This window comes from Leopardus geoffroyi (genome assembly GCF_018350155.1).
Source record: "Leopardus geoffroyi isolate Oge1 chromosome C3 unlocalized genomic scaffold, O.geoffroyi_Oge1_pat1.0 chrC3_random_Un_scaffold_41, whole genome shotgun sequence".
NCBI classification, from domain to species: domain Eukaryota; kingdom Metazoa; phylum Chordata; class Mammalia; order Carnivora; family Felidae; genus Leopardus; species Leopardus geoffroyi.
The window spans coordinates 183429-195820 of record NW_025543556.1 but is presented as its reverse complement, the minus strand read 5'-3'; the positions used below and the strand labels follow the sequence as shown (position 1 = coordinate 195820).

The window sequence follows — 12392 nt, the reverse complement described above, 5'->3', positions numbered from 1 at the left end:
ATCGGTGAAACAGAAGATCCAATGGTGGACAAAGATGAAGCAGAGAAAGGAAAGGAAGGAAATGACTAGATCACAAGGCAGGTACTAGAGACCGACGTGATTCGGTGAGATGAAATATTAGCCACATCCTACGAGTCCCAGAAGAAGAAGAGTGAGAGAACACCTTAAAGCTGAGAGCTTCCCTCATCTGGAGAAGGAAACGGGCATCCAAGTCCTGGCGGCACAGAGAATTCCTTTCCAAATCAACAAACCCAGGTCAACACCACGACATGCCATAGCGAAACTGGAAAACTACAAAGATAAGGAGAGGATTCTGAAAGCAGCTAGGGACAAACGGGTCTTATTCGACACGGGAAGACACATAAGGGTAGCAGCAGACCTGTCCAAAGAACCTTGGCAGGGCAGAAGGGAGGGGTAGGAAACGGTCAATGTGCTGAATGGGAACATCTGCGGTGAAGAATCCCTTCCCCGGCAAGGCTGTCATTCAGAATAGAGAGAGAGAGAAAGGCTTTCCCAGACACACAAACCCTAATGGAGTTCATGACCACGAAACCAGCCCTGCAGGAGACCCTAAGGGGCGACTCTGTGAGTGGAAAGCAGCAGAGACTACAAAGAACCAGAGGCCTCACCAAAAGCATGAAACCTTCAGATAACACAATGACACTAAATCCACATCTTTAACTAATCACTCTGAATGTGAATGGACTCAATGCCCCAATCAAAAGACACAGGGAATCAGAATGGGTAAAACACAAAACAAAACCAAAGAACAAGATCCTTCTACATGTTGTCAACAAGAAACTGATTTTAGACCCCAGGACACCTCCAGATTCAAAGTGAAGGTATGGGGAACCACCTATCATGCTCCTAGAAGTCAAAAGAAAGCTGGAGTCGCCACACTTCCTCCAGAAAGACGAGATTTTAAACCAGAGACCGTAGTAACAGATTCTGAAGGGCATTGGGTCATAATTAAGGCGTCTATCCATCAAGAGGAGCTAACACTTGCAAATGTTTATGGCCCCAAAGTGAAACGCCCACACATATGAATCGATTAATCACAAACATGATTAAATGTATACATACAAACACCATGATTGTAGACGAGTTTAAGACGCCACTCATGGCAATAGGCGGATCGTCAAGGCAGAAAACCAGTAAGGAAACACAGATCCAATGTGTCATTGGACCAGATGTATTCAGATATACATAGATATATATTGGCCTAATATATATGCATTTATATACATGCATATCAACACCGATATATTAAAATCTTTTCATCCAACAGCAGTAGAACGCACGTTCTTCTTAAGTGCACATAGAACATTCTCCAATGTCTCCAAGTGACATCCTGGGTCACAAAACAGCCCTCCACAAATATAAAAGGACTGAGATCATACCTTGCATATTGTCGGATCGCAACAACGAGCACTTGCTCATTCTTTCTCTCTCTCCCTCCCTTTCCAAGAGAAATACAAACATTTCAAAAACATTTAGCTCAGCCCCTTCCAAGAAAGAGAAAAACAAGAAAAATAAACCTTGTGGGGCAATGAGTCCTGGATGGAAACCACACACAGACAGTAGAATTCCATAACCAATATGTTGACAATGGAGTTGACAGAAAGTGATGTACTAAAAGAACAGACGCTAAAGAAATAGTTTCTGCAAGGACAAATTAGGGTAGGGATAAACCATTAAAAAAGAGCCTGGTGCGGGGAACACGTATGTGGCACAGTCAGTTCAGCATCCACCTTCAGCTCATGAGTCATGATCTCACGGGTTGTGGGTTTCAGCCCCACGTGGAGCTCTGTGTTGACAGCTCGGAGCCTGCAGCCTGCTTTGGATTCTGTGTCTCCCTCTGCCTCTGCCCTTACCCCTCTTGCACTTTGTGTCTCTCTCTCTGTCTCAAAAATAAATAAACTTTAAAAAAATTTTAAAAATACCGTAAAAAGCATGGGGGGAGAAAAGGGAAAAAGAAAAAAAAAAGAAGAAAAAACAAACAAACAAACACATGACCAATCAACCAAGCATGAGCTTAAGACAAAAAAGGAAAGGAAAAATGTGAGCAAAAGAAGGTAAGTGGAAACAACTGACATTTTTCAACAGCTACATAAGTAGGATTGGGAATTTAGTATGAACCATAGTCTCTTTTAAACCTTTTAAAATATATGTCTCTCTCTATGTGTGTGTGTATATATATGTGTGTGTGTGTGTATGTGTACATATATATGTATACATATATGTGTGTGTATATATATAAGTGTAAATATATATGTGTATATATGTGTATATTATATATATCTCTATCTTATCTATCTATACTTACTTATCTATCTGTCTATTAATCTCTATATCTATATCTATCTATCTATCTATCTATCTAATATTTATGTAAAAGAGAGGCTTTGATTCACAGTATATCCCTAATAATACTGACTCTTATCACTCTTATATCACTCTTATATCACACTTATATCACTGACTCTTATCACTCTTATATCACTCTGGTTATAAATAGTGTAATAAAGAATTTAATTTTTTTCACTATAAATAAACGGTTCAATTCCTGGCATCTATCGCTTCCGAAAAGCTAGAAATTATTACTAGACTAACAAAAGAACAGAAAAAGAGAGGTTCCTAACACGTCAACATTCACTATGGAGAAAGAATTGGGAATGAGAATTCTAGGAAGAAATGGGAACCTTCAAAGGACGTATGTAATGGGACACAGATGGGGTTACACAAACAAAGGCTGAGGACTTTTTCTCTGCAATTTTAAGCTCACAATAGGAGGATACTAAAAATATAGTGTAACCTTCTTTCTTATGTAACTCCTGATTTCCTCAATAGAATTCATTTGCGTGTATACATGTTAAACACTAAAACGGAATATAAACTGAAGCCTGACTTTTTAAATTCACATATTTACTTGTGATATATCATGCGTATTTTGTTACTTTTCAAACTCCATTCTACGGAATTCCATTTCCCGACTCATTTATTCACATTCAACAACCATGACATTGCTTCTTCCAAGCAAGACGTTATGCTAGGAGCTCCAGGAGTCAAACAAGTGTGTTTCCTAACCTCCAGGAGCTTATCATGACTGAGGGGCTTTGAAATGAATACTGAAATAAATATCAGATGTCTGAAACTTTAAATTTTAGAATCTGACACAAGGACTAGGAGGAGATAGTGTTCAAAGCTAGAATAGGAAAGATTTCTGAAATCAGAAATTTGACAACTGGGCTATGATGAGCCTCTGCTCATAGAGCTACTCTTTTCAGCAAAATACATATTCTTCGGGGAGATGCACAATTTTAACTTACTCTTCATGCAGTTATTTCAAAACTGCAGGGGAACACCTTTGTACGGTAAATGTTGAGAAATAATGTAAACATCTACATTTCTACATTTTCTAATATTATTTTAGTCTAAATGTAGAACAAAGGATAGAGCCAAAGGAAAATCCTGTATGTCACCAAAATAAAACTTGCCCGGGGCCGGGGGGGAGGGGGGGTCGGGCAACCTACAATAGATACTTGGACCCAATCAGGTTTCATTTAGGCATGAGTATTATCAGTCATGTTACTATCACAGTAAGAATCCTTATCCTTAAGCAAATGTCATATTGCCTCCATGATGGGAAAGCTTTTCCCAATAAAATATGACGGTCATTATATATTTTCCAGCCCATTCTTTTATCAGCCTCCACCTGTAGGATTTACCAAAGTACAACAAAACAAAACACAACATTCAACGCGTCACGTATCTCTAAAGTGGTTTGTTCTTGCTAACTTTCCATGACACACATAAAATGATGATACACAGTCTCCTCTTAAATTTTCAGAGTAAATAAGGGACAAAACTCAATTCAGAGCAGGAAAGTGAGTTTCACAGGAGGGTACTTTACCTTGGTACCGAAATCTAAGACTTGGCTAGATGATGTAGACCATGAGTCATCAGGACCAGGTTTGTCGGGAAGCCTTTAGAGCAAAAAAATACAAGAAAAACATGGTCATTCATTTAAAAACAAAATTTAAAAAAGTTAAGGGAAAGGTCGCCTATCTGCTTATTCCACGAAGTTTCTTGGTATCATTAAAATTGGCCTCTGGTTTTTTCATTAAGTTTTATTTTAATGCCAGTAATAGTAACATCCAGAGTTATATTAGTTTAAGTTGTACAATACAGTGATTCACCAACTCCATACTCACCCCGTGCTCATCATGACAAGGGCACTCCTTCATCCCCATCATCTCTTTCACCCCTCCCACCACTCACCTCTACTCCGCAACCAGCCGTTTCTTCTCGGCAGTTAAGAGCCTATTTCTTGGTTTCTCTCCCCTTTTGTTTCCTCCCTTTGCTCGTTTGTTGTTTCTTAAGTGCTACATGAGTAAAAGCATATGGCATTTGTCTTTCCCTGACTTTGCTTACCATACTACACTCAGTCTCCATCCAGGTGATTGCAAATGGCAAGATTACATTGTTTTATGCTTGAGTAATATTACAGTGTGTGTGTGTGTGTGTGTGTGTGTGTGTGTGTGTGTGTGTGTAGGGATATACATACACACACACACATACATTCATATAGGGCTTCTTCTTCGTTCACTCAGCTGTCAATGGACGCTTGCGCTGGCTGTTGGAAATAATGCTGCAATCAACACAGGAGTGTGTGTGTCCCGTGGAATTCGTGTGTTTGTATTCTCTTGGGTAGTATCCAGTAGTGCAATTACTGGATCATAGGAGAGTTCTGTTTTTAATTTTTTGAGGAACCTCCATACTGTTTTCCACAGGGGCCGCACCCTTTTACATTTCCACCAACGGTGCAAGAGGTTTCCTTTGTCTCCACATCCTCGCAAACACTTGCTTCTTGTGTCTTGGAGTGTAGCCATTCTGACAGGTGTGACGTGGTATCTCGTTGTAGTGTGGGGGAGCATCTTTTCATGTGTCTGTTGACCATCTGTATGTTGTCTTTGGAAAAGTGTCTGGTTATGTCTACTGCTCATTTGTAAACTGGGCTTTTTTGGAGGGGGGTGATGTCGACATGTATCCATTTTTTAGACATTGTGGATACTAACCCTTTACTGGATTTGCAAAACATTTCCAAATTTGTTCTCCCATTCCAGAGGTTGCCTTTCAGTTTTGACGGTTCCTTCACTGTGCAAAAGCTTCGTAGGTTGATATAGTCCCCAAACTTTATCCTTGCTTTGTTTCCCTTGGCTCAAGAGACATAACTAGTAAAATGTTGCTACAGCCAAAGTCAGAGAAATGACGACCTGTGGTCTCTTCAAGGATTTTATTTTTTATTTTATGGTTTCAAGTCTCACACTTAGGTCTTTAATACATTTTGAGTTTATTTGTGTGTATGGTACAGAAATTGGTCCAGGTTCATTCTTTGGCATGTGGCTTGGCCAGTTTTCCCAACACCATTTGGTGAAGAGCATGCCTTTTCCCCACTGGATAGACTTTCCTGTTTGTAGAAGATGAACTGGCCATACAGTGGTGGATTTATGTCTGGGTTTGCGGTTCTATTCCACTGAGCTCTAAGGCTATTTTGTGCGCCAGTACCCACCATACTGTTTGGATTACTACAGCTTTGGAATAGAACTTGAAAGCTGAGATTGCGATACCTCCAGGGTTCCTCATTTTCAATATTGCTTTGGCCATTCAAGGTCTTTTGTGGTTCTGTACAACGTTTAGGCTTGTGTGTCTAGCTCTGTGACAAATGCTGTTGGTATGTTGACAGGGATTGCATGACATCTGTAGATGGCTTTGGGTAGTGTAGACACTTTACAAATATGTATTCTTCCCATCTGTGAGCATCGGATGTCTTTCTCTTTCTTTCCGTCACCTTCAATTTCTTTCATCAGGGTTTTACGGTTTCCAGAGTACAGGTCTTTCACAATTTGGACCCTGTTTTAAAAAAAGCTTTCTGTTCTCTATTTGGCCTCGACCTCTCCTAACCTGTGAAATCTCCAGGAAAGACCCAGTCTGAGTTTCCATAACCAAATGTGACAGGCAGGGAATGCTCTGAAATGGTTGAAAATTAAATGTATAAACGTTACCACAATGACTTGTCACCTCACATCTGTCAGAATGGCTCAGTTTCAACACACAGGAAACAACAAGGGTTGCTCAGGGTGTGGAGGAAAAACAACCCTTGTGCACCGGTCATGGGATATAAATTGGTATCGCCACAGTGAAAGCCACTATGGAGGGACCTCAACGAATTAAAAAAACAAATACCATAGGATCCAGTGATTCCACTACTGGGTATTTATTTACCCAAGGGAAATGGAAATACTAATTTGAAGAGATATATGCACCCCTATCTTTATTATAGCATTATTTACAATAGACAAGATACGGAACCAACCCAAGTGTCCACCAATACATGAAGAGACCACACACACACAAGCACATACACACGCACGCACACACACACACACACACACACACACACACAATGAAATATACGCAGCTATAAATGAGAATGAGATCCTGCCATCTGCAACATCATGGATGTACCTAGATGGTATGAGGGTAAGTGAAATAAGTCAGACCGAGAAAGACAAATCCTATATGATTTCACTTCTGTGTAGAATGTAAAAAGGGGAACAAATGAACAAACAGAGCAAAAGCAGAAACAGACCCACAAATGCAGAGCTTTGACTCTTGCCAGAAGGGAGGGGAGGTGGGGGGATGGCAAAATGGGTGAAGGGGAGAGGGGAGTTCAGGGTTCCAGTTATAGAATGAATAAATCACAAGGCTCAAAGGTACAGCATAGGGAATCTAGTCAGTGGTATCGTAATAGCATCATACATTAACAGATGGGAGCTACGCTTATGGCGATCACGGTGAAACATCCAGAGTTGTTGCATCACATTTTACATTGTGTGTCAGGTAGACCTCCGTTTAAGTAAACGTATCAAAGTTTAGGTTGTGGTAGTACTAACTAGAGATTGAAAGATTCAAAGTTCCCAAGGCCAACTTTGTTCCCACACTGGTCTTGCCTTATTTAGGTCCATAATCACCAGCAAGACATTCCACGCCTTCAGGGGCATTCAGCTACCCAAGGACGGAGACTGTGATCAAACTGGTCCTGGTAGTTGTGCCTCTGTTTCTCTGTACGCTGCCTGACTATTTTCTTCCCTATGAGCTCCCACTCCTACATCACTCTTCGGCACGGTTCTGTGGCATCCCCCAACCTTTCAATCTTTAGCCTATGAAGCCACACACTCCTACAACAAGGATGGGCTCAAATGACCGAGGGTAGGAACCATGTCCTGCTCCTGGAGAACAAGCGACCTGGGAGCCTCAGTCATCCACACAGTCACCTCAACATAGGCATGTTATCACCGATCCAGATGAAGCTCCCTTACTGATTTGACAAGTCAGTCCTACCCCTGCCCAGCCCTACAAGTACATGGGAAGGGCATCACAGATTTCGGAAAAGAGGTGGAGTGAGGAGACAGCTTGCCTTGGGCCATACATCTCTGATGTTCGGAATCTCCACCCCCCACCCCCAATTCCTTGAGAGGATCTAAGCTATCCTCCCTCAGTTGGGGTGGAAGTAGGGGATATCATATTTGTATGTGCTGTACACAGACTCTTCCCAGCAGCTCAAATGGTTTTTAATCTCTCTCATCAGAACATCTGAGGTATGCTCGCACCTTCCATGAAACCAACACACACAAAAGCAGAAACCTGGTCACGACCCTCTTGAACTCTCTATTTGAATACGCCTTTCTAAACAACTCCCCTAATCCTGGGTCCTTCATTCCTGTCATTCACCTTTATCACACTTGGCATAAACCCCCATATTCTGACATCTTTTCTCAAACTCGTATTCCTAACCAACTCAGTGTTGTTCTCCTTGAAACCTGGTCTCCTCTGCTAATTCGATTCTTACCCTCCTTCATTGTATTCACTAGACCCACTCCCCAGCTTTCTATTATTAAAACAGTTGCCTGATGAAGATGAAGACAAAAAAGAAGGAAGAAAGGCAAGAAAGAAAGAAAACCAGAATTTAAATTGCATTTCTGTCACTTATCATATCCAAATAGGTCACTTCAATCTCTTTTGAGTTTCAAATTCTCCAGGGAAACAACCATTGGGCAAGGAGGTGAAACATAGGTTGACGTACCCGAGGGTGTTTTGAGGAATTCATGTCTGAGGTTCCCTAAATCTTGGGACCCTAAATGATTTTGATTTGGCCTCTGGAAAAATGGAGAGTCCTTAGCTGGCAGAAGTGGGGAAATTATTGAAGAAAAAAAAAAAGAAAGAAAAGAAAAGAAATACCAAGGAATCCAGAGAAGAAAGTCAAAAGGCAAAAACAAAGTACAAAAAGTCATGGGGGAAAAAAAAAAAAACTCCAAAAAAACCAAAAAGCTTCCTAAAACTAGACAAGGGTACTAGCCCAAAGGGAAACCAGCCTGGGAACTTAGGCAACAGAGAATCCTATAGCAATATCCTGAAAATAGAGAGTGAGTTTAATTAATGTAACATGGTCTACAACTAGATATCCTTCCCTTACAGAAAACTCCTTTGTCTCAAGAAGGGGGGATATCACTACATCTAAGGACTTGCCTGACGACATCTTGCTTGTTATGTAAAAGCCTTGACACCATGGCCATAGCTGACATCCACCCTAAGATCTCGGATGGTACAAACAGGGGACTAGTTACCACTGCACTAATGACTTTTGTTAGCACTAGTGGTCAAATATATGAGGCCAAATGCTTGGACTAACCTGGGTTCTTAAGCAAACCCTACATTAGGGTTCCGACATCATTATCTTTGACATTCTTAGTTGATCTGCCCTAGGATCTGTATCTTCATCTCAGTGCTGCTGAGGAACCAGAGAATGGATGTGGAAGCTTCAAGGGCTGACGGGCAAAGCCCCTCAGCTACCCGTTAACTATGGAATCATGGTCGAGGCATCAACCTCCCTGAACCACAGTTGCCAAAGGAATAAAAAGTACTTTGCAAAGCTGTACAATGACTATATAACTGAACAGATGGTACCCATAGGGTATAGTGTCTGGTCCAGTGTAGAACACGCAACAACTGGTTTTGTTCTCTGCGTTCCCTTAGGAGACACATAATTTTCAGTTCGTTCCTTCCCTTTCCTTTCCTTTCATTATCCGTTTCATTTCATTTCATTCCTTTATACCTTGAGAGTGAGTGCACACAGAAATCGGGAAAGCTATCCCAAGGAGGCTGTCAGCGCAAAACCCGACGTGGGGCTTGAACACACAAACCTGAGTTGAAGTCAAGAGTCACACCCTTAACCGACTGAGCCACCCGGGTGCCCCAGCAAATGTCATTTTTACAAATCCATAAAAATCCTACCTGGCTATAGAATCTTCCTCAGCATTCTTATCTGCTCCTAAAGGAGACAGCAAAATACATGTTAAATCAACAATCGAAAAATAGAGGAAATTACAAGTGTACGGCTTATGATTTGTGAAAAAGTATTGCTTTGGGACCACACCTGGAAACCACACTACACTGAATGGTAATTATACCATTCGTAGGCTTAAAGCACTAAGAAATCTTACTTTCTCCTCTATATTGACCAAAAGCAAGAATGGGTTTTATCAGAATTTGACACCTACAGGGGAACTGATGTTTCCAATGGCCATCACTGACCGACTCTATGGCACTGGAGGAAACTGGTATCGTTAGGAGAATGATTATCATGAGCGGACAATGTCAGACTGAAACTACCATGATTTCTCTGGACTTCCACTACTAGAGGAGTTGAAAGAGAGTATCTTTATTTTGCGGTAACACGGCAGAACTTCCCCAGCTCTTCAGCAGACACTCTTCAGTTTTAGGAGGAAACACCCCCTCACAAAGTGTGCTCTATAGCTATTGTACTTTGCAGCAGGGCCAAGCCGTAGCAAACAGACTCTCCCTGGCCTTATTTCCATTGGCAAGGTAAGAAGGAAAGATTTGGCATTCCAGTTTGATATCGTTCTAACCTCTTGAGGCTGTCTCCTTCCATTGCTAGCTAGAGAGTCTATCTAGACCCACCGCACATCACAGAGGAGGAGGCTCCCAATGTGAGTGCTCTGTCGTGGTTCATGATGTCGTTTTTCTCCACCCTCCCCATTAGGTGACACACATCTAGAGAAATCATACTTTTTTTCATGGAAGGCAGAGGTCAGCAGATCCTCTACTGATGAGCAACTAAACGAAACAAAGGGCAAAGAATAGCTTGAATGCCTACATTCAATTACCAGGATATTTTCACTTTCTAAACATTCAAAGACATCCACTCTATGATTCTAACTATATGACACCTGGAAAGAGCAAGGCTATGGAGCTAAGGGTTGGGGTGAACGTAGGGATAAACGGGCACAGCACAGAGGACTTTTAAGGCAGTAAAACTCTTTTCACACGATACCACAAAGGTGGATTCTCATCATTACACATTTGTTAAAACTCATAGCATGTATAACAGCAAAGCTGAACACTAATGCACATTAGAGACTTGGCCTCCAAATGAAGAGTTCGTGTCCATAGAAAATGCACCACTGTTGTCAGGGTGCCTGGGTGGCTCAGTTGCTTCAGCGTCCAACTCTGGATCTGAGCTCAGGTCATGATCTCACAGTTCATGGGATCAAGTCCTGCATCAGGCTCTGTGCTGACAGCACAGGATTCTTTCCCCCCTCTCCCTCTGCCCTTTGGCTGCTCACGCGCATGCATGCTCTCTCGCTCAAAACTAAACCAAGGAACTGAAAAAAAAAATCCTACTAAAAATGGACCACTGTCGTGCAAGATGTTAACAACAGGGGAGGCTAGGCGTGTACGGGAGCATGGTATGGTATATGGAGACTCTCTGTACTTCCTATTATATTTTGCTGTGAACTTAAAACTGATGTAAAAAATCAGGCTATTAAATGTATGAAACAACAAAAACAACAAAATATGGTATCCATTGAAGCTACACTTAGCATATACTAACTCATGATGCAGTCACCTTGAACATTAAAATAGAGATCAAAGTAACACAATAGGGGTACTGTCTCCCATTTGGAAGTATATGAAAATGCATAAACAAAACACAAAAATACAACAGTTATTTGTATACTTAGGCAAGAAAACAATTGATGAGTATGATCCAAAATCTTATACCTATAAACAGGGGTTCAGCACCATAGGAATCAAACCTGGGTTTTCCATATAATTAAGAGATTTCATTCTAATTTTAAATCAAAAATCATTATGTTGATCATACCTAAGAATCATAATGAAAGCTTAATCACATAAAAAAGAAGATTATAATGACCTAATATTGCCCTAGTAATTTTTACACAAATACCTACTTCATATGGATGATGAAACTGAAACCAGTACCATGGTAACCGTCATGTTACTTGCTAGTAAAACAAAATTTGAAGACACCACCAAAAATGACGTCAGGGCTATAATTCCCATGCAGAACAGATTTCATCCAGCAGGCCGAAGACGGCTACCCTCAGAACATCCTACTTGAATGACTGGCCCTTGGTTGTTCCCTGGGATCTTGGATTTAAGGAGGGTTCCCACCATTCCCTAGCTGGTTAAGAGTGCTTCGCTGTGCCTAAGTGCTGGTGCGCTCAATGTGCTTAAGGCCGTACACTTGATTTCCTTTGTGGAAACCTGGAATTTTGGGACATGCTAAGGAGAAGATGCCTATGTGATTAGCATTTGATGAAAACCTCGGGCACTGAGTATCCATAAGCCTCGTACTGGCCCACGACATTTCACTTGTGCTGTCCTAATTTCATGCTGGAGGAATTTGGCACATCCTGCCAACTCCATAGAGAAAGGATTCCTGGAAGCCTGCGCTTGGTTTCCTCTGGCCTTCACCCCGTGCACCATTGCTCGGTGCTGATTGGCCTTTCTAGCCTGGCCCCATACCAATCCACACGCATGACTACAACTATATGCTGAGTCCTGTGAGCTCTTCTGGTGAATAATCAAATCTGGGTGTCATTGGGATGCCTCTAACACAACTGCATCACATGAAATTTTATTGTTTGGCTTGATGTCTTACACGTGGTTACAGTCAGAAGGTTATGTCACAGAATACCTTTCCTGGAATCTCTTTTCATGGTATTTGACTTGAAAATTCCTACATCCCTATATATCCATTTGAAGAAAGGTTTCAAAGGAATACATGAAATCATGATGTCAGAAAGTGTGAAACAAACAACAATCTTATTTTACTCCGAAAAAAGAGAGACAGAGAGAGAGAGTGAGAGAGAGAGAGAGAGAGAGAGAGAGAGAGAGCAAATCCTGGAGATTGCCCCTATGTTCCACCATATAAAAGTTCTCTGAAATATGAAAAATCAGCTAATTTTCTCCAACTACCTAGGGCTTAGTTCATTTTTCTGGCA

At 41.3% G+C, this 12392-nt stretch overlaps 1 protein-coding gene across 1 annotated transcript in view; it reads right to left on the bottom strand.

Annotated features, from left to right (window-relative positions):
• The window catches only part of LOC123595659 (ankyrin repeat domain-containing protein 26-like), a gene marked incomplete at its 3' end in the record, with an annotated part of 196793 nt that overhangs the window by 119995 nt on the left and 64406 nt on the right, over positions 1 to 12392 (bottom strand). The window contains exons 6-7 of the mRNA XM_045473343.1: positions 9355 to 9391; positions 3914 to 3986 (exon numbers count right to left, since the gene is read on the bottom strand). Of these exons, the coding sequence (XP_045329299.1) occupies positions 3914 to 3986; positions 9355 to 9391 (110 nt within the window). The remainder of the gene's footprint in view (positions 1 to 3913; positions 3987 to 9354; positions 9392 to 12392) is intronic.